The sequence below is a fragment of the Onthophagus taurus genome, chromosome 7 (assembly GCF_036711975.1).
Source record: "Onthophagus taurus isolate NC chromosome 7, IU_Otau_3.0, whole genome shotgun sequence".
NCBI classification, from domain to species: Eukaryota; Metazoa; Arthropoda; class Insecta; order Coleoptera; family Scarabaeidae; genus Onthophagus; species Onthophagus taurus.
This window is the reverse complement of record NC_091972.1, coordinates 15,345,045-15,372,698: the sequence shown is the minus strand read 5'-3', so window position 1 is coordinate 15,372,698 and position 27,654 is coordinate 15,345,045. Positions and strand designations below refer to the sequence as shown.

Genomic DNA, 27,654 nt, shown 5'->3' with positions numbered 1-27,654 from the left:
CAAGAAAATCTGTCCATAGATGAAATGATGTAAGGTATTACGGTCACCACTCACTAAAACAGTTCATAAATGGTAACCCAATACGATTTGGTTGCAAACTCTGTGGACTGTGTTAAAAGTCCTAAAAGTTGTTGTTTGTATTTTGATGTTTTTTTTAGCAATCATGTCTTGTTTCGCCTATTAAAAGAAATGCTACAGGTACTATCAGAGAAAATAGGTCTGCAAAATGTCCCTTCCGACCAACCAAAGACCTAGAAAAGTTACCTCGAGGATCCTATGATCATAGATTTTACAGCGAAAATAAAATATTGCTGGTAAAATGGATTGATAACAAATGTGTTTGTATGGCCACAAATTTTGGTACCATAAAGCCAGTAGCATCAGTTGCAAGATTTAGCAGAGAAAAAAAATGAAAAACTCAGCCAGGACTAATTCACCATTATAATCGATACATGGGTGAGGTAGACCATCATGATTGGCTCCTAGAAAAATATTCCATAGCGATGAAAATGTGATAGAAATGGTACTGGTGTCTATTCACAAGGATAATTGATATGGCCGTTGTAAACTCCTGCTATAAAAGAATTCATGGAAAGAACTCAATTTACATTAAAGAATTTAGGATAAGTGTTTTGATTGACTTAGCTTTCCAATTTTCTCAAAATCCAAAGTTTTGGACAGTGTAAGACTCGATAAGAAAGAACATTTTATCGAAAGGAGACCAAATCAACGTCGATGTCAATTTCCAATGTGCAAAACTCTGTTACTTGTTATAGCATGTTTCATAACAAAAACTTTAAAATGTAATGTTATTTTTCTCAATCAATTTTTTTGAGATTTATTCAGTGTATGGTACACACTGAATACACACTATTATTATGCCCAGCGATCTATTTATAGATGAGCCTTTTTTACTATAACTAAGACAGAAAAAAATATAAACAATATTTGTAAAAAGTGTACCAACATACTTTTTTTTAAAGAAAAAGTTATTTGCGCGTTAATGAGTTAAAACGGCTAAACTCGAATGTTTCTAGTTATACGTCTAGTGTTAATTTTAGTTATTATTCAGTGCTAGATTCTTGTATACTTTTATTGAACTAAAACTAGAACTAATACTAGACCTAGAACTAGAAACATTCGGGTTTTACCGTACCTTTCTTAAGACGGCTAACCCCAAATGTTTCTAGTTCTAGGTCTAGTATATCCGCTATATCGAGATTTTTCTGTATTTATATTACATTGTCATATTAAAAATCACTCCTTATAAAATATTTTATTCAATCTACGCCGAGATACACTAAAATATTGAAGTTAGAAGCCATCAAATCTGTAAACTTTTTCTTCCTTAGAAAGTCGTTCGAAATCGTTTAAAGTTTAAGCCGAAAAATGAATCTTTTCTACTTTAGTCCGCCCACATCTTTTCAGGAAGACGTTTTTATAAAATAAAAAATACATGATCTTGACACAACTTTAACGTCGAATTAGAATATTTTTTCAGGCGCAACGGTAAAGTAACGTCGTCTTTCAAAAACTGCTGTCACAAACATTTGTATTTTCTAATTCAACAACTGGAAAACAGAATCAAACTGTTTGTCGATTCCAATTAGGACGAAAAACTTTTAATTGGCGAAATTTTAAAGTTTCTTTTATCAATCCGTCTCGTTAGTAGATAACAGCTATAACCCAAACTTTATATGCAAAAAATATACTTTAATTAACTGCGAAAAAACTGGAAATAAAACGTTTTAATTAAAATTGATATGTTCAGTAGAAATATATTTTGGATTGAATAATTTAAATCTATAACACGTAAAATAAATTTAAACGCACAATTTCATGTGTTAGTATTTTAAATATATTTTCACGCGTATTTGATTATTTTATTTTTAATAAATAATGAAAATGATCATGAATAATAAAAAATAGCTATATTTAGTTTTTATGTTGTTTTAACAGAAATAAACTTTATAAAATGATGATTATTAAAACAAATCACAAAGTATTTCGGTGAGCAACGAACCGTAATGGAACAGTGCACGAACGAAGGCTTGTTAAAATTTATCGACTAATGCAATTGTACCTATACCTTCCTCTAAAAGTGCCTTTCCGAATATATCGCGGGGTGAAAATTTAAATTTGTCAAGTTTGTCGAGCGTTAACTGAAAATTGAAAGAATTCATTCTCTTGTTCACGCCATAATGGACATGTCGGTTTACACGAACTGAAAAGATCTGTCATGTGAAATAAGAAAATGCACGAACACCTCTATCCAATTTATAAAATAATTTAACAAAGTATATATTACTTAGTAATAGAAAGAAACGTTTGGTAACATTACGTGTTCTTTAAAAATATATCGTTGAGTCAAGGCAGGACAGGGTAACGTCCTGGTTAAAGACACATCAATACGAATGAAAAATGGTCAGAAAAACGAGACTGAGCGTACATTTCCCGTAATTTTTCGCACGATTTAAGTTCGGTGGCGGTCAAATGCTTCCAATCCAGTATCCGTTCGATGTCATTTTCAGTCAGCGGTCTGGCTTTTAATGAAACCAGATACAATAACAACCGCAAAACGAACCGCAAAACTTGAAAGCGATACGGACCGACGATAAATTTAAACTGAGTCTGAAATATAGCTTTTGGAAGAGTCGTGACAAACGCGAACCACAACGGTTATTTCTGTCGAGATATTCAACGAACAAGCCATTTTCTGATTAATTGGACGGATAAGTGGAGTTGTACACTGCGTAATAGTCACCAATTAGCTATTTATAAAACGATAAGTACAAATAAAGCTAATCGATATGCGTAACATTGAAAGATTAATGTACTTGTAATTAGATTTGTAATCGATATAATTTCTAACTATAAATCGAAATTGTTTTTAGACAGTGGTCCTAAAAATACGGTTAGTGACGTCAAGCTTTAGGTGAAACGACGCGAATGACACAACTGTTGGCTCGCATTTGGAGGCTCGAAGTTCGTTAGCATTCTACGAAACGGTCAACTACCCAAACACAAATTGTATAAACATAAACTCTTACGTGTTCTATTTCAAAATTTATATTTACCCACAAAAAAAGATTTAATAGGTACCAAGAAGCTGAATCGATAATTTTTTTTTATTCTTTCATTTTTGCGTTTATATGTTATTTATTTATGCACATAGGACATAGCACAGGTGGAAGCCAATAAAAGCTGTGTCACTGAAAAGAATAAGAACAAAACAATAAAGACACAAATAACATCAGTAGTGAAAAGTAGTAAAAAAATAAAATAAGATAAGTAAAATAAACGATCAAAAATTTAAATTGAAATTAAGGAAACATTCTATAAACAACTAAAAAATAACAACAATAAGGAATTGCTGATTGCAATGTTAACAATGATATGGCATGCTCCCAACAGCAACTAAGGTTGATTTTTTAAACGCAAAAACCGAAAGGATTAGCCGAGTCGTAGTCAACATAGCTGATATGAGACATCCGACATAAAAATCGAAGAAATCTTTTAGACTAGTTCTAATCTTTTCACGTACATGTCATATTTAGAATTCCAGACGACAGAACAATAATTAACTTTAAATAAAAAGCTGAATATGTACGCAGAATAGAGAGTTTTTATGGAACTGATATCAGTGAAATCAATCGCTGATTTCATGACAAATCCAAGCATTCGAGAAGTCATGTTGAAGATCGAGGAGATCGCACTGATGAGCAAAACAATCCTTAGGGCCAGATACACGGCAGAAAATTTTTAAATCGTCTTCATACATTAAACAGTTTGAATGTTCAATGAAATCATTAATGTAAATATTGAAGAGCGAGCCCTGACGAGACGGCCACCGCCTGTGAGGAGAAACCTCTAATCCTGACACACTGCGTCCAATCAACCACATTGGAAGCGAGCCACTGTTGTATGTTGCTGGGCAAACGAACTTGTTCTATTTTATTTAATAAAAGCAGACGATCAACCTTATCAAATGCTTGTATACGTAATAATTAGACCTGGCAGTTATCGTCAAAAGAATGCAAAATATAATTAGTGTATTCAAGAAGATTAGTCTCTACTGAGCGATCAGCAAAAAAACCATGCTGTCGTTTGTCTGAAACATTCTTAACAATGTAAAAAATTCGTTTATAAATTTAGTTCTCGAGTACTTTACCGAATCTAGGCGGTAGAAAGATGGGCCTGTAATTTTTAACGGAACTTCTACTGCCAGATTTGATTATAGGCACAACTATGGCACGCTTCCATATTTGCGGAAAGATGCACTCACTTAATAAAGATCTATTGTAGAGAATTGTTAAAGGCTCACTAAGAGATTTGTAGCAGTTTTTAATGAGAACAGGAGGTACACCGTTGCCGCCGCGCCCTCCAGTAGAGTTAACGCTCCCAGAGCTCTCAAGACTTCAGCCTGTTCAAACTGTAGGGACTGGTCTCAAAAGCGCGAACTTACAGGGAAAAAACCATTGTGGGAAAAACCAGTAGCAGTAACGCCGTCGAGTGTAACCTCGGTAGGTATGTGACAACCTTCTCGTCTGCTCCTCATGAATGACCAAAACTTTTTGGGGTCATGCCGTATATTTTCTTCACTAGTTACAACAAAGTTTGGGTAATCACGATTAATAAGAAACTTTGAGCGACTCTGTAAGAGGGAAAAGGTGACGAAATCAAGGTCATTACTGTACCGCTTCCACCTTTTATGCATCTTACGTTTTTCACGAATAACTTTTATTGTATCTTTTGAAAATGGTAAGGGTAATGAAATGGTAATGTTCTACTTACATCATAAAACTGTAGGTTATTACAAGTGCAGCAAATGTATTAGATACACACGCAGGCTCAACACCAACCCAAGGTTACCCAAGGTTAGGATACAACTCAAAGGTATGCCTCCGACTGCTCATTTTTCTCCAAAAGCTCTTAATTTAAATGAGTTAAAATTGATTAAATCCATGTTAATTCATCCTTATTCCCTAAAGTTGTCTTCCCACGAGTTAACAACAAATGCCTCTATATTTTTCATACCTCATCGGGTCCTCGGGCATTTCTTCTGTAATCCATATTCGTGTGAGATATTCTGCATCGAATAAGTCGCTGCCAGGTAACTTATTATTTCTAAAGTTTTTGGAAGGGCATTTTCAATCTTGGGTTGGTGCTTCCTGTTCCTCGTCACTTATTTCCTTCCGATTTTTCGCGATCATGTCAGCATATACTTTTGCGTTAAGCAGCTGATTCAAATACGGGGTTCATATGTTTAATATTAAGTTGGAGTCCGACACAAAATTTCCATCTTTATCCTTGCACAATATGGTTCTGGGTTTAAACCCCTTTCTCTTTTCATGGAGTCTTCCTAAAAACATTTTCATTTTTATTCATTTCCTAAGGTTATCCGGCTTATCCATCTCTCCCGCTTCTTCATTTTGTAAATCAGTTTTTCCTACTTTTCGCCTCTCTCTATTTTTCTATCCCCTAGTTTTGCTCTTGAACGTTTTGTTATAGACATTGTTTTTCCGTTTTGTTGCTTTATCACAGTCTAATGCTGTCATGTCCTCGTTGCTTGATAAGTTTGTCGCTAGTTTTTCCTGAAATTGCTATAGCTTATCTTCGTCCTGCAGCAGTATGGTTGTTATATATTTATGGATGTGCTATCTCCATTCAATTTTTTTATATCCGTTATTCTAGCCTATTCTAGCCGTTATGCGCGACGTTGGCATGAAATGGTCCGAGACAACTTTTGCTCCTCTGTAGCTCTTTACGTTTATAAGATCTGCTCTGTGAACAGTGCTGCCAACTCAATCTACCGTTTTACAAAAAGTTCGATTATTATTTACGGATCTGAGAGCAAAAGTGAAAGAAGCAATATTATTAAGAATAACATTATCTACAACTTTTGTTTTAAAAGTTTTTTTGTAACGTGCTCCGTTTCCAAAGTGTAATTAACAACTTGAGAAAGCAATAAATTCATCCTATTTTCATATTTTTCTTGATATTGACACAACTGAAACCAAAAGTGCAAGAGAGCAATATTCTTAAGAATAAAATTTGTAACAACTATTATTGCAAAAGTTTTTTTATAACATGCTCCGTTCCCCAAGTGTAACCATTAACAACTTAAAAAAGCAACAAACTTATGAAATTTTCACATTTTCGTATTTTTCTCGATATCTATGCATCTCACAGAAAAAGTGCAACAGAGCAATATTGTTAAGAATCAAATTTGTTACAACTTTTCTTTTAAAAGTTTTTTATAAGATGCTCCGATGCCCGAGTGTTACCTTTAGTTATTTGAAAAGGCAACAAATTCCCCAAACTGTCATATTTTCGTATATTTCTCGATATTGACGTATCTAACAGCAAAAGTGCAAGAGAGTAATATTGTTAAGAATAAAATTTGCTACGACTTTTGTTTTATAAGTTTGTTTTGTAATACGCTCAGATTCCCCAGTGCTACCATCAACAACTTTCAAACAACAACGAATTCATCAAATTTTCATAGTTTCGTATTTTTCCCGATGTCTATGCATCTGTGAGCAAAAGTGCAAGAGAGGAATATTGTAAAAATTGTTTATATATTGCTACAACTATTGCCCTTAAAGTTTTTTTGTCTATTAGTACATGGTTTATTTATATGTCCATCGGGAGATGCCTAAGTTGCCTTATACCGGGCCCCTTGAGGCTGCAAAATTTACTGTCTATACTCCGTTTTTATTGTATTCCTCATGAAGACTGTTGTTGCCTACATGTGCGTCTCCAATTTTTGCCTTAAAGTCATCCAATTTACTTCATAAGTAATCCTTCTTCTGTAAATGGCTCCACCCGGTCTATCTTACTTCTCGGATGGCATTCGATACAGAGTCATCACGTTCTAGGAGTACTGCGTTTCGTCTTTATTCCTTAAATTACTATCCCTTGTTCGTTAGGTCGATTGCATGGGGTCAATCAGCAGGACCAAAATCTAATACTTGTGAACCTGCATTGAGTGCTTGAAAACCGGAACTTGTTGAAACTGTGTGAAACTTATTTGTAGCTTTTTGTGTGGATGTTTCGTTGTGGCTAATATGAAAAAGAGTATTGTTATGTTGGTTGTTATTTACACATGATTTGTAATAATTCAATTGTACAATGTCTGTTTAAGCAGGAATGTAAGATTTTGCAGCAATTATAGGGGAAAATGCCGGTTGTAGTCATTTTTATATGAAGAGTTTGGTTTTGTCACCATTATTTTTTACGAACTGTTGCTAGAAAACTCATTAATTTTTCATCAAAAGAAAGAAAGCTCCTTAAGTTTCCCTCCACGAAAATCTCTTCCCAATTCAAATGAAACGTATAATGGTAAGCGACAAACATTTAATTATAGATTATCACTGGCGAGGAGATGTCGATATAATTTCATTGAAATCATCATTAGAGTCACTTGTTTTCTACATAATTTGTATCACCACTTGTATCATCAAAGTTACATTATTATCTGGAGTGATGAAAAAGTTGTCACATAGGTCGGGAATGTATTGATATATGTTGATCGGTGGTCTTTAATACATTAGTTGTTCCTGAATGCACTTCTCTTCCTCCCCATAAACTATCTGTTGCAAAACTTATCTCAACTACCACTCCCAAATGTATTAAACCAAACGTGTACACCAAAAAGATCTACATTACATCTTTATCCTTCGATAATTTTTGGAATTCGTTGCAATAAAACACTCTATGATCTTTAACGTTTCCTGTAATTGTAAAATTCCTAATTAATTTTATTTTTGTTTCTTATTCGAGAAGGATTCGAAGCTTGGAAAATAATATCCGATCTCTTTTGAATATAACTTGCACATTTCGAGATATTCTATTTTGATTTTAGCTGCAGTACCACCTCGAACTTTAGTTTTGTTTTTCCTCATGGTGCCCACTATATGCAATTATAATTGTATTGAAAGAACTTTGTTGCGGTATCCTACTTCACTCCATTAAAACTAAAATCGTACATTTCGAATAAATATCATTTCATTCAACCGACTTTTATTGTATATTATATTCTTTTACCTTAATAAAAGTTATATTCAAGAAATAAAAAATACAGTTGATTAAAAAGTTTTATTAGCTTTGAAAACTTTAGGTTTCCATGTAGGTTGATCGCGGTGAAATACATGCACAATCAAGTTACATATGCTGAACTGTGAAAACAATCTCAATCATACCCCGATTCTCCCTCTACAGTAGATAACCCAAAGTTAGTTCCGTGCAGTTCATAATATATATAACACGACCTTAACTTGTAATATATTAAGAGTGGCATGCTGATTCTAAGCTTTGCTTTGAACTTTAATGTCACGAAGAGAGCATTTGTAGTATTCTCAGTTGTTATGAATTAATAACTTTATATGATTTAATACAGTATTATTCTAATTCATTAGTTTGAATACTATTGTGACACCCACAAAAAAAGCTTTAGAATTTACCTTTGCGTGATATTATAAAATAACATCAGCTTTATTCAACACAAAAATGGTACATTTTAATTACTAATATTACGTTTCATTCAAAACTGTATAACACTTTTGAGGCAAGTTTTGAGGTAAAAATAATAAGTAAGCTTGTAAGAATGTCACTGCGGTAAAATATGAAAGAAGGAACAAAGGTTTATGGGGCGATAAAATCTCGTCTTAGGTTGAAATTATAGTAGCAATGTCGTTTAGACTACAAATGGGTTTTGCACGTACCTTATCATTTTATCACCTTGTATTTATAACTTACTACTTTGTTTCCTTCTATTTCCCGTAATGCAGCGTATTCAAACGTAAAAATAGTTATAATTAATGCTAATTACATATAATTAAATTCTAGGCAACACTACAAATGGATTTTAAAATATTCAGTCTTTGTGATAATAAAATTATACAATTTAATAAATTAACTTTTGTAATGTAAAGGTTATTTCCAGAAGTTTTCTCCTTCAGGTACAACCTAAAGTGACATTTCAATGCAGTACATCCCACAAGGGAAGACTTTAAAGATCATAAAGGAGTATTTAAATAAAACTTTAACGACCTACGTACATCAAGACACTCCCATTCCTCGTAATTAAACTTCTACAACTTGAAGCCTAGAAGAAACTTAAACTATACACGATGCAAAGTATATAAACCCAGGTGAAGTTAAAAACTTTTGATTACCGACTATTTTACGTTGATGAAAGAACATGCTGTTGAATTTACTTCTTGAATTTACTTCATCTCTTTTACGAGGGTACGAATGCTTCAGCTTACATTGTCAAAATATAGTATGTCATTACATAGTTTATCAATTTGTATGTGATATTCGAGGAAATTGTTGCTCAAAGTTTAATTTTCAACATGAAAGTTTTGTATGGAACACAACAGAATATGCAAAAGTTTAACAGGTAAAGGTCGCAAACGCTTGTTTTTGCACTGCGTTTGTATAGTTTGGGGACTACGTTTAATTAAACCGAAATTTACGCTGTATACGCAGCACAATTACCGTTTCTTCGGTATTTTGATTACGTTATTTTGCACGTGTAGTTTTTTGTTCTTGATAATGTTTAATTTTCATTTCAAATGTTTTTGTATTAACCACTATCAAAATGATATTAAAAAAAATTACTTCTTGAATAGGATTTTATTATTTATTAATGTTGCTAAAAAATATATCTTAAAGTCTTATGCTATATATAGCTGTGTAACTGGATTAATGGCGGAAATGTTAGCCAACTGGTATAGGTTTGTTGTTTTAAGTTTTGTTTTTTGATTTGATTTGTGGATTTGGTGGACTCGATTGCCCCAAAGTTTACATGATCCAGTATTTGCCGTTCATAACTCTTGGTGAATTTACAATTGTATGATCATTTGTAAATTAATGTTTTATTTTTAAAGACTTTAATTACCTTTGAATATAGATAAGTGCACCGATAATCCGGAGTTTTTGATCAGAGTGATGATCAATGTTATCTATTACATTAGCATATTAACAAGAACTTGGCTAGTTTTCAAGGTCGTAAAAATGTTTTACGTTTCAACTCTTCCACTTCAAAACTTCTATTGCCAACTATCACATAATTAAGTCTTTATGTTTTCTTACAATATTACACTTTGCACAAAATATAATAAAGTACAAGTTTAAAATATTTAAAGTCGTTGCCTTTATCTTTTTATCCCTTTCGACAAAGAAAGAAAAAATAAGGATGGAGAAGATCGTTAAACAAGAAGAAGTAAACGTGATGAACATATTCGAAATAATTACTAGAACACTGAACTTTTCGAGTGGTTAAAGTTTATCATCAAATATATAAAAAGAGCTAAATCTCAAAATAGTAAAATTTTCACAAAATGTAAAAGTTAGATTTTAAAGGAAAAAGCTAGGTTGGGTACAGTTATTAAAGAGAACTTAGCCGAGATTAAAGCTGAACCACTAAAACAGCTGAGAATAATAACAACGGCAAAAATGTGAATACGATACACCATCGTGAAATAGATTTACATAAAAAATATTGGAAAAGTTAAGCGTATCGACCCTCTTTCTTAATTAATTGCAATCACGTTGGTAATGCTGATGCCTCAATGCGATAGCATTTTTTGTGCGGGCAGATTTTTTACAACTTCATCTCAAACTGCTAGTTAGCGTGCTAAGTACATTGCTACATTGCTACTAGTACATTGGAAACTATCATTGACAGTGTAATTATTACATATGTTGGTTTGATTTCCTTTACGTTTAATTTAATTAAATAATATTTTCATTATTATCGTCCATTTTTATTGGAAATTTTATATACACGATGAATATTGAATCCACATTACCTAAACTGCGTTTGTTGATGTTGTAGAGAGCACTTTCAGCCAATACCAGCTTAAAATTAAATCACATTCCACCGCGTGTGATGTAGTGGCTATAATATTATGCATACTATGAAACACTTGTTAAAATCATTTTCTCTCTTGTTAAACAACTACGCTTGTCATCCCCTTCTAAACATCATGAAGGTGTGTGCATAAAGCGATCTCCGACGTACTGAAGTTGTTAATTATGTATCGTGTATCCTTAATTAAATAGAAAGTTAAAATATTAAAACGATCAGGAACAACTATACTAATTCAAATGGTTTTTTTCTCTTGAGTGTTCTTTCTAGTTCAAGTAGCTGGATGACCTAGATGTTAACATGACAATGTAGCTTTCTCTCATATCTCTTGGCAAATTTCCTGATAGTTGGGGCTACGATTTCCATTTCCAGGTCTTTATAGAGGTCGTTATTCCTAATGTATCAAGGTGCAGCAACGATCTTTTTTAGCATTTTATTCGGAAATCTTTGAATTACCGCTATGTTATTTTGTCTAGTGTAATCTCATAGCTCGATGCCATATGCCCATATAGGTTTCCATATCTGCATATGTATATAGAAGCTTGTTATATAAAGATACTAGAATATCTCACTATCAGCTAATACATGTTTCTTATGCCAAGCTCCTTTTCATTTTAAGTACGTCAGTGTACTTTCCTGTAGCACCCCAGCAGGAGTTTTGCATCAAACCTTATACCTAGGTATTACTGCTAATACAGCTATTTCTTCAGCAAAAGTAGCAATTGTATTGTTTTTTTATTTGGGGTTCACAAGCTTTAATAAGTTTAGTTTCTAGTAAGCTTATTCTTGGTTTATTCTGAAACATTTGTCTAAGACGTAGGATTCTAATGTTTCAGAAAACTGTTTCGCTAGGTATGACCACACTTTATCAAATGCTTGTGCTATATCTAAAAATGTTGCAGAACAACTTTAATTGGGGCTTCTTCTTCTTAAAAGAAGTTTTTCAAACTATTTTACTATTACTGGCAGCAACGATGTCCGTCTGGATTTCCTGGTTTGGATATTATATTTACTTCATTAATCTTCCAGAAAAAATTATGGATCTGCAATAATTAAAGCTAATTACATTATTTGTAATTACGATATATCTCCTTCTTATTGTAAATCAGTCTTCATTGCTCAAAAGATTTTGTCACTATTACTTGATCTATACACATATTTTCAGATAATGTTGCAAAATGGACTTGTATTAGATTTGATCTTATTTCAGTTACCATCAATTTTCATTTGTTACGTGTAAAGTAAGTAAAACTGGGTGATAATGTTTAGATACTTTGCGGAAACTTATTAAACTTCACACCAACTTAATCGAGTTAGGCCCAAGTTAGGTGCTTTGCTTGCTTATAACAGCATGGTGAGAGGAATTTGGATTTGATTATCAGTTGGATCAGCAAATGTAATGGCATAATTGGAACCTCAGTTAGTACAACTATTATTAACTCTTTTTGTTAAGATTTGTTTACTTTCTACTGTTGAGGATGGTTTTATTGCTGCGTAAAGAAGGTAAAGAAGAATATATAAATGTGTTTCCATAAATAAATCATCTTTGATCCAAAAACTTTAGATTTCAGGTTTGGGTAACAAGTAAGGTGGGTGTGCACAAGACGGTTATAATGAGATGGTACTGCATCGTCTTGCATAAACACATATTTCAATAAGTTTTTAAACAGAACCTAAAAAATCATTCAGAATCTCTTCTAAAATAACTCTAGTCTAGACATTAACGGTGGGTTGGAACTAGAAACTTCCGGGTTATGCCATGCGTGTATTAAAACACCGTTTGACGTTTCAGATGCAGTGTTGCAACCTTCTTCAGAAACAAATTCAAATGTATCAAAATCGGTGGAAAGTTAATAAACTACAACTCTCTCTTTCTTGATGTTGTTCTTATGACGACAAATTTATGGTCTGTGGCTTCTTCTGACAATTATTTTTGTTATATCGGAATCTATTTTATGGTCCTTGTGATAATGTTCTGCTAACTGCTCTACTTTTTCTAATTTCGTATTCCTTTGTATGACATTTGAAGTTCCGTCCAGTTTACATGTCCAGAACATGTAGTATTTTGCCTCTCATCGACCTATTATTGTAATATGGGAACTATGGGATCGTAATTGAACAGTTTTAGACTCATAGATTTTAGCAACACTCATTTGGAGACATTGAGAACAATGGGTAGAATTTCTTAATACATTAACATGATAAAACCTAATAATAACATTCATCATAGATGAGGAAAATTACGACCAACTTCATTACTTTTTTGAAAATAAATGTTGCAAAACTTATACTAGGTAAAGATGAGTTGAAATTAACATGACCTTATAGTCATACTTTTAAATATGAACCTCATTTTCACCAATTTTAACTACTTCCTAAGTTTATTTGGTAAAACACATTGTATTATTATTACATATCATCTCAAAGATTACTTTTGGCATTCCACAACTAGTTAGTGTATAATGAAAGCATGTAAAGTGTAGACACGCTTTAATCGACTTAAATAGACTCTGCACTGAAGTTTTGATGTTAGAAGGGATATAGCAATAAAATTTGGAAAGTTATGTTAATTACAACAATTATACTTACAAACAACTTTGTGTTAATATCTATTATTTGAAGTATTTGATCAATAGATTTATAAGGGGGCTAGATGTACCTATGTTGCAACCTCTCGATTCATATAATGACAAGTATGATATTCGAAATAATTATAATTTGCTCTAGTCCTTTATTTTAAAATTAAAAATAAAGAAAGTTGAGCCTTTCAAGTTAGACATCTAGAATTATATTGAATATTATAAGAAAAAATATCTTTTTCTTTCTACATATGGAATGTTTTATAAAAAAAAATGTATTAATTATTTTGTAATTATGTATTTGTTTTGTATCAATTTTGTGTTTTGTAATTATATAATTAGGTTGTAATTACTTTCCCGGAATTTTCGTCGGTAAATCTCAGCTTTCAGTCCATTAAAATCGGAAACTCTAGTATTTAACAACGGATTCATTATTTTCAGCCACAACAATGCTTAAAATTTTTTGAAAAATTGATACATTATGCTTCATAAAAAACCTTTTATTTATTATGTATTATTTATTTAAATTTAAAATATTCCTGTATTTCAAGCGTTTATTTTTGATATTCGAAAATAATTATGGAAATGAAATCATATGCATGTGGAGTAGCCCCAATTAAATTTTATCTATTCTACTGGAAGCAATGCAGTCAGAGATACGCGGGATTGAATTAGCTGATTGTGTTCAATTCTAAACGTTTACCCAATACTGTTCTATCCCTCACAAAGGAAACTACATCAAATTCGAAAATTAATCCCACGCGAAAGATTTATTCATGAATTCAGAACGAAATTAATTTATTGATTTAATAAAACATAAATACAGTAAAACCTCGATATATAGGATTAATACGGGGAAGAGAGTGTCCATTATAGCCAAAAGTCCGTTATATGAAAAATTTATACTTTCTATTTTGAAACACATTTTGATGATTTAATGTAACTTATTTTTAGTTGGTGATTTAAATACGTGATCTGTCTAGACTAGATTCTTAAAACCGTTATGAGTTTTAAGAAAAAGATTCTTAAAATATTTATTTAGTCATTAACTTTTTTTCTTTTTGATTTTTATGAAAATACGCGTTACTTTTAAAGCTACCTTATATTGCATAGCCGGACTTCCTGGAAGTGCGGTTTATTGTTAATTAACGATCGCGGTTCTAAAAGCTCGGTATACATGTCCTATAAATAAGCGCGAAATTACACGCCCGTATATAAAAGGGCCGTTAAACTGGAAAAGTGCAATATTTTCCATTACATTAAAATTCCGCGCAAATAAAAAACCGACCTCGATTTATCGTAAAATTGTGTGGGTAAAAATACCTTCAAAAGAAGGCTGACTGTTTTTCACCTATCCGCTGTTTCACGGAATCGAAATTGATTCCGCCAAAGCGAAGTTCTGTGTAGTGGTTTATTCTTCTTACTGCTACTTGGACGTATTTTCAACAAGAAACTATTCTTTTGTAGGGCGCAGCACCGGAAGGCAGCTGCAATTCCAACAGCACCTCTTCCCCAAACGCACGTTCCTCCAGGATGACCGTCAACTCGCAGTCGGGCCCTAGATCCCCCCGACCCCCCGATGACCTCATCACCACTGCCACTTCGGCCCTCAGAAGACTTAACTTTAAAACTGGCAGATGTGCTACTAAAAATACTACAACAAAAACCCAGGTAAGTACACACATTAATTGATGTTTATTAAGTAAGTAACGTAATAACCAAAATAGTTTGGGTACGCTATATATAATTTTCGAGTTGTGTTTAACGAACACTGATACGTTCTGGAGAACACCAAACACAAACTAACTTACCTCTCATTAACCCACATTTCGTACTATAATCAACAAGAAGTGAGATCACATATCCTATGAAACGCTTACTGTTTAAAAATACTATTTTTAACAGAATTGTTTATTGAACTTTTAAGTAATATTTGCTTATATAACAAATTCTTATTGGATGAAACGATTTAAGATTATAAAACAAAAAGTACTTATATAAAAAAAACCTAAATCTCCGCAAAATAAAATGTTAAAAGTTTCCACGTTGTGGTGGATGAAAAAAAGCGATCGAAAAGTAATTCCTTTACGACAACCTGGGGAGGCTTTGATAAAGCGAACAAAGAGAAAGAGACGGGGAAGGCTTATACTTTGCCCATCCCAATTCATCGATCGTCCCGTTTTTAAAGTTGCATGAATGGGACATTCTCACCTGGCTTCTATCGCTTATAATTCCCCAACAGCTCTGGAAACAACTCCCATCTCCCCGTATACATGGCGAGGTTGGTTCGTTGTTTCGGTGTGAATGGGAAGGGCGACCAAACTGGGACGAAAGCACCTCATACCATGCACATCCATATAGTAGGGACTGTGCTCAATGGAGCGCTTCGGCTTTTCATTTAACTTAACCGTCAGTTTAGTGGCTTTCAAATACGTATTCGACGACCAACACCGCGGTTCACTTGGACAGTGCATAGTTGGCCTCCGTACGAACGTGACGGCAATCGATATTTATAAGTCATTAGACGTCTGCGACTTCCGACTTTGTCGCGTGTCGACCTACAAATGGTGTAGACGTATTACGGAAAAATCTAATACGTTAAGATCAATATTTTGGTGGAGTCGCCGGTAAAATTAATCGAAAATCTTTGCAAGTTTAGTTTTGTGTTGGACCAAAAATATTTGGTGGAGGCGCCGCAAAATTTAATGAACGGAAGTGGATGAAACGTTCGGTTGTCAAGTGTCTGTTCGGTTTGCAGCGGTTTAAGCTCGACCAGAAGGCGAAAGCTCGTCGGAAGTTTAATAAGACTGGAATGCGGAGGGGGCGGGCTTATGCAGCCGCACCGGGTAATGTTTCATTGCTTCTGTTTGGTAGGTCGTTGTTTTGCAATCACCACAATAACCAATAATTTATGTACCTAAATCTTTCCTGCTCTCCATAGTTTATTGTTCTCTCATACCACAAACTCTAATCATCTATGAATTTATTATCTTTATCGTTTAGTATATCTTGTAATTACCTAGCTATTTTTATTATATTCCAATTTCACGTAGATGGCAAGTTAATGATCACTTGAGTATATCTACATAAATTTTATTTTAACAATGATCTAAATTTCAATGACAAAGTTATTTACCTTTGCCAAAAAATATTCTGAATTCATCACATCGATGTAAATTGCGTTAAGAACATCGGACGTCACACTCACCATGGTCCATTAGAAATTCAAATTTAATCCGGGCCGGTCGTGGGACTCTCGAAAAAAATTTATTCGCCCTCCCAAGGGTCTTTTCGAGTACACGTTTTGCAAATATATGCAAATACATTACCCAAAGCGCGTACAATCTTCGGTTCGTTTTTCTTTTCGCATCCGCACCTCATTTAGCATTCCTGACTGCATACAGCTCCTTGTCGACCTTTAAGATGTCGTCGTCTCGTTTCGAGGACGATATCTTATTGTCTATGTACCATCTGCGAGGAACATTCAGACGACACCAAACGATCTTCATGTGAGTTCTAAGGAAACACTCTTGTCACCCGACGTTTATGTCTGTTCTAAAGATTAAAGTAACTGTGCGATGATGAACGGTGTATTTCAAGGACCGACTTTAATTTATACAGATTTTATTTTACAATTTATGTTCTGTTGAATGTCGTTAAATACCTCGACGATTTTCCTCTAAGGAGAAATTAATATCTGTAAGGGGATACTCGAAATTCCGGGAAATTATTTAAATAGGAAATTACTTAGATTTCATTTTAAAAATAAATTTAAAGATAAGTTTCTAAAAAATCCAAAAAGTAACTTAATATATTATGAATTCTATGAATTATTTCCGAGAAAAACATACTTCATGGAAATTAATATTGAATGTATGCCGATTTTAAAGTACGATCGTTGTTGAGGCAACTTTGCACTCCAATCAAGACTCCATCATCATCCGTCTATCGGTTTCCTTGACATTAACCTGAACGACGGCGAGGCCGAAACTTCCGGCTTTCGCAATTAGGATGATCCCGATACGGGAAATTGTCCGCAGTGCACCCGTTACCTAGTTGAGAATTTCGGGGTCGCCTTTCCACTCCTACATAGAATTGCTATTCCCTTCTGGAACGTAAGTTCGTTAACCTCGACCCCACGATTCTCCTTCCCTACCCTTCGTGTTTGATCGATACTAGCGATTTCTACTGTAATTGCCGGCACTCTACCTATAATCTCTAGAGGAAACTTCGAAACTAAAAGCAAGAAAATAAGTTAAATGAAAATTATAATATTAATCTACTTGCGATTATAGATATTATTGCAATAAATAATTGTATTCAATTTTGTGTAATAAAGCCACACTTTTTAATTAAACTTAAAATAAAACTTTTTTAATAAAAAAGTATCGAAACCTAATTTCGACTCCAGATTTTTCACTACCTGTCTACCATAGTATTCGACATCATATTATTACAAATTCTCATTTGCCATTTTGTAGACCAAGACGTTTGGATGCTACAAAATTCGCAATTGCTAAGAAAGAATTGGATCAAATGATCTCTCTTGGAATTTGCCGTCCTTAATCTTCTTCTGCTGTCTCTCCATTACACATGGACCTAAACAAGACTGTGAAGATTGGCGTCCTTGCCAGTTAAATTTGATAACTGTTCTGGATCGTTATCCGCTGCCACACATACAAGATTTTAATTTAAATATTCACGGATGTAAAATTTTTTCAAAAGTTGATTTAGTCAAGCTTATCAAATTCCGGTAACAGAATCACCACCCCATTCGGTCTCTTCCAGTTCACTAGAATGCCTTTTGGCCTCAGACCTGCGGCACAAACTTTCCAACGCTTTATTAATGAAATTACTAAAGGTTTAGATTTTATTTTCGTGTACTTAGATGATATCCTTATTGCGAGTAAAGATGCAGATACACATATGTCACATTTGCAACAACTTTTCGAAAGGTTAAACAATTTTGGAATAAACATCAAAACCTCAAAATGCGCTTTTGGCGTACAGTCACTTAACTTCCTCTGTCACAATATTTCATCAGAAGAAATTCGTCCTTCACTAAGTAGAATAAAAGCTAACAATGATTTTCCAAGACCAAAAAGTCTTGAAGAATTGCAAAGATTAATAATCTAATAATTTGTATACACAAAAATGGTTAAAAACAAATAGATAATTGGTCAGAAGAACATGAACATTCATTTTCATCTGCCAAATCACTTTTAGGACATTCTGGCCCATCCTTCACCTTCATCGAAATTATCATTAACCACTGATTCTTCATCTACAGCCATTGGTGCAGTACTTTCCCAAACCATAGATAATTATACACAACATATTGCATTCTTTTCTAAAAAAACTTTCGTCATCCCAATTAAATTATTTTACGTTTGACAGAGAACTTTTATCAATATATTCAGCAATCAAATTTTTTAAACACTTCTTTCACAATTTACACTGACCACAAACCTCGTCAACACTTCGTCAAATTCGTTACTTACATTATATTATTCAATATACATCCGATATCAGATTCAGAAAAGGATATTCTAATATAGTAGCAGACACTCTTTCACATCTTTAACTTCCTTTAATCCCGATATAAAAAGTATAGGCTTTGCACAAGAAGATGACTTACAATTACAAAAGCTTTTACAAAAGCAATCTTTGGGAATCAACAAAGTTATCCTTTCACAAGAAGAAACTTCATTTTCTAAATTGACAATTTGGTGTGAAACTTCTTCTTGTACTCCTAAAATTTACATTCCTGAAAAATTCCGTCATACTATCTTCTCATCTCATATAAATTTCACAACATTTCTCATCCAGGAATTCGTGCGACTCAACATTCACTCAAAACACGGTATTTTTGGCCGCGAATGAACAAGAACATATATCTTTGGCTAAAATCTAGCCTTCGTTGTCAAAAATCAAAAATACACACAAGGTTTCAACACCGCTTCAAAAATTTACTGTTGCGAAAGGTAAATTTGAACACATTCACATAAATCCCATCGGTCCTCTTCCATCTTCAATGGGTTACTCTTACTTTCTGACGGTCTTTGGACGTTTTACACGTTGGCCAAAAGCTTTTTCTGTAAAGGATATATCAGCAAATACAATCGCTATAACTCTTTTACATCACTATTTTTCCAGATTTGGCATATACGATAGAGGCAGACAATTTGAGTCTCAATTTTTTTCTCAATTTAATAAACTATTGGGGTCAAAACAGATCCATACTTCTTCTTTTCATCCGCAGAGCAATGGCATTTTAGAGAGGTTCCATAGAACCCTCAAAACATCCATTGCAGGCAAAAGTAACAACAATCGCTGGTACGAGGAGCTTCCAATGATCCTTCTTGGATTCCGGTCTACTATCAAAGAAGATCTTGGATGCTCTTCCGTCGAACTAATATATGGTCAACCGCTACGGTCAACCCAACTTCATCTTATTCAACAACAAAACCTTTCATTCACAGAGATTTGTTTAAATCCAACTTTGTATTCCTTAAATTTTAAGGTAGAACCATTATTTTAAGGTATGAGAGGCGTATTGTCCCCTAGATTTGAAGGACCAAAAATACACTAACAACTTTACAATAAAAAATATAAAAAACCTTCCATAATTTAGTATTGATATATCACATTCTTTTTGAAGTTGGAGATATGTGATGGGTTTAATAGCGTCTATATTCTTTTGTATATTCTTCAGTTAAATTTGATGCGTATGCTTTTAGTGTGAAAGCATAGAAACCAACTAAATTATGTACTGGATCGTTCATCATAGGGTACTACAAGATTGCTTTGTGTGGGTTTTCGGTGAATAATATATTCAAGGGTATCGAGGTATTCAATGGCAAGGTCTGGAAAGTTTACATATTGTAACTCCCTTAGGTATTGATATATCTTATTAAATAATTAGAAATTCTGTTGAATACAAAATTACAATAATTTATGTATTGATCTATATATTTATGGTAACAAAAAATTTAAATGATTTTGTGATGGTCTAATAAATCTGTATCAATGATGTTAGCCCTAAACAATATATTATGGTCTAATATATAGAGATATCGAAAGTAGAGTTAAAATCGCTACTCCAACATAGTTTTCCAATTCGAAACAACTCCTTAAGACCACCACCTCATTGTACAGGTTGTGATCAAAAATACATACGCAAAAAAGTTAAATACATATCTTCAGTCTGTACATCAAATAGAAGAATAGTAACTAACCATCGATAGCAACAATGTAACTCATTGTAAAGAATAACTTTACTAGTTTAGCAATGGTTCTAGCTTTAACAGAACAAAATTAAATCGTAAACCCAATTATATTCACTAGATTAAAATGAAGATGAGTCTAAAGATTATCTTTAATATTTAAAATGAAATCTAAGTAATTTCCCATTCAAATAATTTCCTGGAATTTCGAATATCCTCTTTCATATTAATTTCTCCTTAGGGAAAAATCGTCGTGGTATTTAACGACATTCAGCAGAATATAAGCTGTAAAATAAAATCTCTATAAATTAAAGTCGGTTCCTGAAATACACCGTTTATCATCGCGCAGTTTCTTTAATCTTTAGAACAGACATAAATGATGAGTTTCCTTATAACCCACATGAAGGTCGTTTGGTGGCGTTTGAATGTTTGTTGCAGATGGTACAAAGACAATAAGATATCGTCCTCGAAACGAGACGACGACATCTTAAAGGTCGACAAGGAGCTGTATGCAGTCAGGAATGTTCATTTTAGTTATACCTTTTCAAGCGTTTATACAATTTGAAAATAAAATTCAAACTCACAATTCCTTTTTTGTGACCGGGCGTCACTTCCTTCAAGATTTATCTGAAAACAAAAAGTTCAAAATCTGTGTTCCATTAATCTAAAACCAAATTTAAGTTTTGATTTATGAGACACTCAGCAGTTTTTACTTTACAATGGGTGACTTTTCAGTTTCAGTTATAAAACGAAACTTTACAACCGTTCAAAACATGCAAATCATCAGTTCTGTTGTTTGAATTTGATTTGAGATTATGGACACTATAAAAAACTAAAATAAATTTTAAAATAAATTTCTGCTATAATGTGGTAAATTTTGTCAAGAAAAGCAACTGGAAAAAACCTTGGACAACAAGACAAATGTTGTCAAATGTGAGTCACTCCGATATTGGAGTCAAGAAACCACCTTGATAATTGCTACTTTTGTGCTGTGAATGTAAAAGGTATGAACCGTTACAAAAAGTACACTTGGGTTTACCCAAACGTATAATCCACGAAACCACCAACGCTGCATAGAGAAGGTTTGCCAATACTGGAATTTACTTCCTTATCAGACGATTGATATGATGATGTTGAGATGTTAATCAGAATAAAAGCAATTTGAAGGATGCAATCCTACACTTCATGGTTTTTCTTAGAGCGAGCTAAACGACTTTAAACGAAATTTAAATTTATCTAAGAAATCAGCTGAGCTTCTTGCATCAAGACTAAAAGAAACACATTTCCTTCAGCCTGGCGTATCAATAACATCTTATCAAACTTCGAACTATTTAATCTTCAGGTAAAATCTATTTATGTGGAAATACAATTATCAAATATTAACCGTTATAAATATATCTATAACTTACGTCAATTCTATGTAGAGGATGAAAATGTTAAATTTAAATATATACATATGAACCATTTAAAATGTAATTAATTAAAAGAATAATGACTTATGTTAATACAATTTAAAATCAAACACAAATTAAAAATAAAATAAAATTTAAAATATACGAACGAACGAAACCATCACACACAATATTGGAACTTTCATTTCAAAATACACCAAGCGAATAAATCGGTTACATAACACCAAACGGGAATAAAGGATATAATTGGTAAAAATACGTATAAATAAATATAATGTGCGTTCACGATGAAGGGAATATATTCGATAAAATTTTAGCAATTCCACCAGCTCTCGAACTGGTCAATTTTTATTAAGTTCGTATAGTACAACCAAATATCACTTCTAGTAACTTTTTTATGTCGAATACATCCTGTATATTTTCATGGATTTGGATAGAAAGGAAATTTAAATTTAAATTACTAATATTACTACAAAAACATTTCCACAGCACCCTAGAGGTTTCTTAGATAAATATATGTTATGCTGGCTTATAAGTACGAGAAAAATCATAGTAATTATTTCTTATCGATATTGCCCATCAAACGGATAGTTCACGATAATTAATTAATTTAAATAATTTAATTAATTAATTCTGCGAGGAAATAATTAGAAGAAGGGACGACAATGTCAATTTCATTGAAAATATCATTTTTTCTGACGAGGTGACGTTCATCTTTAATGGTTCTGTTAATAGGCAAAATTGTAGGTACTCGGCGATAGAAAATCCCATTGTTGGTATCCGAATTCTGGGACCTTATTTTTTTGAAGGAACGCTATTTGGAGTTTCTTCAGTTAGAATTAATTCCCGCTGTAATTGCCATCTTTCCCAATAAAGAGGGTCGTGACTTACCAGATAATCGAATGTGGTTCTAGCAAGATGGTGCGCCTCCACTCAATGCACTCACTTTTCGACGATTTTTAGATGCGACTTTCACCAACAGATGGATGGATCGGATAATATAACCCCATTAGACTTTTTCTTGTGGGACTATTTAAAATCCAAAGTCTATTTTAATAGACCGAATCATTTAAATGACCTAAAACAGCGGATACGTAACGAGATCCGTTTAATTCCTTCCGCTATGTTGGAGAATGTTCAAGACTCAATAATTGTTTAACTTCGTAAATCTCAGCAAATAGATGGGCGACAGTTTGAGCATTTGCTTTAAGTTGAGTTTATTTTCCACGTTAGTTATTACTTATTTGTTTTCATTTGTTTTATTTCATTTTATATATTTGGTAATTAACCTAATAATAATAAGTATTGGGTATTAAATATACTCAGGTGATATTCGTTATTCGTTAAGAATATCTTCAGATATGCAATGTAATAACCTATAATTTGACGTAACTAACACGGATTTGATATTTTCTGATTTTTTTGAAATGTTTATATTGAAATACCTGTTGAATTTTTCATAATATTTTTACACATTTTCTTTTTACGTTTGTAGGGGTCTAATATCTACTGATGAAGAGCATGTGCACGAAACTAGTATACACGAATAAATTGTTAAAAAATATCACCTGAGTATATTTAATACCCAATACTGATTAAAACTTAATGGTGAAATGGATAATCAAATTAATCATAATAATAACAAACCTGATAATGGGGGTTTGCTCAAAAGCTTATTTAATCCTCCATCCAAATCCATGAAAATATACAGGATGTTGCATTTGATATAAAAAAGTTACTATCACTATATGTAAAAAGATAAAGCATTTTTGCCAAAGAGTAATTGCTAAATTTTATCGAACACTGTATAAAATCTGTATATAAAAGCATCTTAATACTCAGAAACGAAAGGAAAATGTAATATTATTTATCGTTCTACTTTTCTACTTTTGATAGGAGGATCGAAATCTATTATACAGGGTGATTCACATAAGAAGCGACACAGAGCAGGAACATGTAGAGGACAATAAATTAAGATGATTTAACGCAACTTATCTCTATACTAAGTTGTACCCCTGAGGAGTTATAGGCCTTCAAAGTTGGGTCTTAAATTTTTAAAACATTGAATATCGTCGTAATGCATTAAGCTAAAAAAACCAAATTTGGTATACGTTATGAGTGTACCGAGGGTATTAACTGGTGGCAAGTTGAGACCAATTGAGGCATTCTACAGGGTTGATTAAGGGTGATGGTCACCTAAATTTCGACAGATTTTTTTAACCTTTTTTTATTGAACTTTTTAAAAATTTAAGAGCCAACTTTGAAGGCCTATAACTTCTCAGGTGTACAACTTAGTATAGAGGTAAGTTACTTTAAATCATCTTAATTTATTGTCCTCTACATGTCCCTGCTCTGTGTCGGTTCTTATGTGAATCACCCTGTATGTCCAGTATCAAGGCTGTGTTTATAAATATTACAGTTTGGTTTTATTTTATGTTCGTGTAATCTTAAATCCAATCTACGTTCTGTTTGCCCAATATATGCACAATTTTTTTTTTAATATAAGTGATGAATTGACAACAAATTAAGTATTGATTTTTTATTGCTAAAGATAGGTTTGTAAATGTTGTTCTTTCAGGGTTTTGTATACAAAGCATCTTTTGTTATTGTAATTTTATTTAAAAGTTTGTTGATTATCTTGCTTGTATATTTATTTTGTTTAGCTAAACAAAAACAATTAAGTTCCTTAAGGCGTTTTTCATTTGAGAATGGACTTGCAACATGGATTCCTACAATTAAAAACAATATTGTTCAGAATAAAATTTATTACATCTTTTGTTCGATCCCGATAGTTCAACTACTCGTAAGGAAGAATATCAAAATATTAACATCGTTCATGAACCGTTGATCAGTCGAGAAAAAAATCATTCTTCCGCCACTACAAATAAATCTTGGGCTTATAAAACAGTTTGTTAAAGCTTTAGATAGGAATAGCGATTGCATCAAATATATTTGTCAATCATTTGTTGCTTTCAGTTTAGAAAAGTTAAAAGCAGGATTTTTTGATGAGCCACAAATACAATCTATTCTAAACAACAATGATTTCACAAACCACGTGAATCAAGTTGAATTGTAAGCATGGATAAGCTTTGTATCAGTTGTGAAAAATTTCTTGGGCAATCACAGAGCTGAAGAATATTCCGAAATAGTAGACAAAATGCTCCAGAATTTTTAAAAACCAAGACATCAAGTTACAGAGATAAGGCGCTGGGATGGTCATATAATAATAATAATAATAATAATAATGCCTTTATTAACCCTTACAATTAGTGTACAAGGATAAAAAAAACAAAATACAAAAACATAATAATAATAAGAAATAAGTATAATGTTACAAAAACAAAATTACAACAAAATTGCAAAGGCTAACAGGTGGCTGGGTCAGACAACACCACAAAGTAGTGAGGTCTGCTCTTCCCCCAGTCCCCATGAACACAACATATTGCTTCTAAGTAAGTAAGTAGTGAAAATGAATACAGCGTACAAGACAAAAAATACAAAAAACAAAAATTGAATGCATGAATAAAGCAAATAACAAATAAAAATTAAAGTTTTACTCTAGAAAACCTAAATTGATTCCATCTGCCGCTCACAGAGATATCGCTTGTATTTATATTTAAAACTCGACAGGCTCAATATTTTTAATGAACGAGGAAGGGTATTCCAAAAGTTTGACACACAATAAGTGAAAGAATTCCGAAATGACGCGTGACGAGGAACTGTAAGTGCATCTTTTCGACGAATATTGATATTGTGGATGTCAGTACGATACGATATCTTCTTGCTCAGATAAACAGGTGTTTTTTTATTTAAAATTTTAAAATAAACTACTCCCTTGTGAAATATGATTCTGTTATACATATTTAGCCACCCACATTCTTTTAACTTATGTGAAATTCTGCAGTACTTTCGAATTCCATAAATTAGTCTTAAGCATCCATTTTGGACATACTGCACCCGCCTTCGATTGTCCCCAGTTATGCAAGCACCATAGACCGAGTCACAATGATTAAAATTGGATAAAATCAAAGAATCAGTCAGTAATCTTTTACTGTTCTCATTTAATACATGCCGATATGGATAAAGGGATTTTAATACGCAATATGATTTCTGTAGTAACTTGTTTATATGTGAATTAAATTTTAAATCATCATCTATTAACAAACCCAAATTTTTCACAGTGCGTACGTGTTGTAGTTCTTGATTATTTACACAAATTTTAAGATTGTCATCAACAAATTTCCTATGATTTCTGTTACCAAATACTATCACATTAGATTTGCTGGAGTTTACTTTTAAGCATATGATGGCAGATTACTGCTGGAACTTGTAAAGAGACTGTCTGGACTAAAAACACCATAGGAAATCCCATACACAAGGTTTTTCTTAAATCTTATTGATATGTTTATGTTTATTTGGATCCTTAGTATCATTTACAGCACTTTATTTAATCATTTGCAAAACATCTTAAAAAACCACGTGATATAATGAATCTCATTGTCAGTCAATAAAGTTATCATCCTGTAGGTATTTTAGCTTGCTAAAGAGACATAGGATTATTATCAATATCAGATGTGACTTCATGACTACTTTCTTGAAATTCATAATTTTGTTTTTCAAACATAAGGTCTTCAACGACTATCAAAATCTTCGTCATTATTATAAATCTCTAAATTAGTATCTGTTTACAAAGAATCGTCAGATTCGTTCATATTTTAAGGAGACGAATGTTGATGATATTTCTCAGCTTTTAAATTTAATGGGCCTTCTAGTCATTCATCTATATCATCACTTGGAATGAGCATTTCTTTAAACAGTGTATTTTGATTACTTATGACACGTTCACTTTCGAACTAACCCCATTAGCACTCCATAAAGATATTTTATTGATCTAACGAAAAGTTTACGATTTAAATTTTTCATAACAGCCACATCCATCGCTTGCGTTAGGTATAGATTATTGGAAAGTAAAAATTGTAATTCATGTGTGGAATGAGCAAGACAGTTATCTGTTCATAATAAAATCTTTCCAGCTTCTTACCTTAGATTGCATTTTTGTTTGAATGGTATTCTACGGGTAAACTGCTTAAAGACCCAATAACCATTAATTTTTCCTTTTTAGGTTGCGACATATTGGTGTTACACGATAGAACAAGTCTGTTTCAGTGGCGGATTTGAAATGTCATCTGAAATGTATAAATTTAGCAACTCCGGAAACTTTTCAGCTTTCCATTTTTCAGCTATGACGTCTGCTTTCCTAAATTTTATGCCAAGCGTTACCTTCCCACCTTCGGTTGTCAATATTTTCGTGTCCTAATTTACGTTGCAATTCTTCTGCTTTTGATTTTAAATATGGTCCTTATACTTATTTCTTTCCTGATAAACTTCCGAAAACTAGTGATAGACCGCTTTATCCACTTCAAATTGTTCTTTCTTATTACGGAACGATTTTAATTGATTTTCGTTATTTATCCATTGTCTTTCAAGTTCGGCTTGATATCTAAGCAATAAACTAATAGTTGTTTTTGCAACTCTTACTATTTTCTCTAATTGGAAAA

The 27,654-nt window shown here is 32.7% G+C and overlaps 1 protein-coding gene across 4 annotated transcripts in view; it reads left to right on the top strand.

The window, feature by feature from the left end:
• LOC111425372 (uncharacterized) overlaps window positions 1–27,654 on the top strand; it is a 110,850-nt gene that overhangs the window by 44,680 nt on the left and 38,516 nt on the right. For 3 of the 4 annotated variants that reach the window (XM_023059379.2, XM_023059354.2, XM_023059363.2), the window contains one exon: window positions 14,926–15,129. In XM_023059379.2, the coding sequence (XP_022915147.2) occupies window positions 14,992–15,129 (138 nt within the window). In that variant the 5' untranslated portion in view covers window positions 14,926–14,991. Of the gene's footprint in view, window positions 1–14,925; window positions 15,130–16,274; window positions 16,305–27,654 lie in introns of those variants that run through there. The other variant, XM_023059371.2, reaches the window with a different exon arrangement.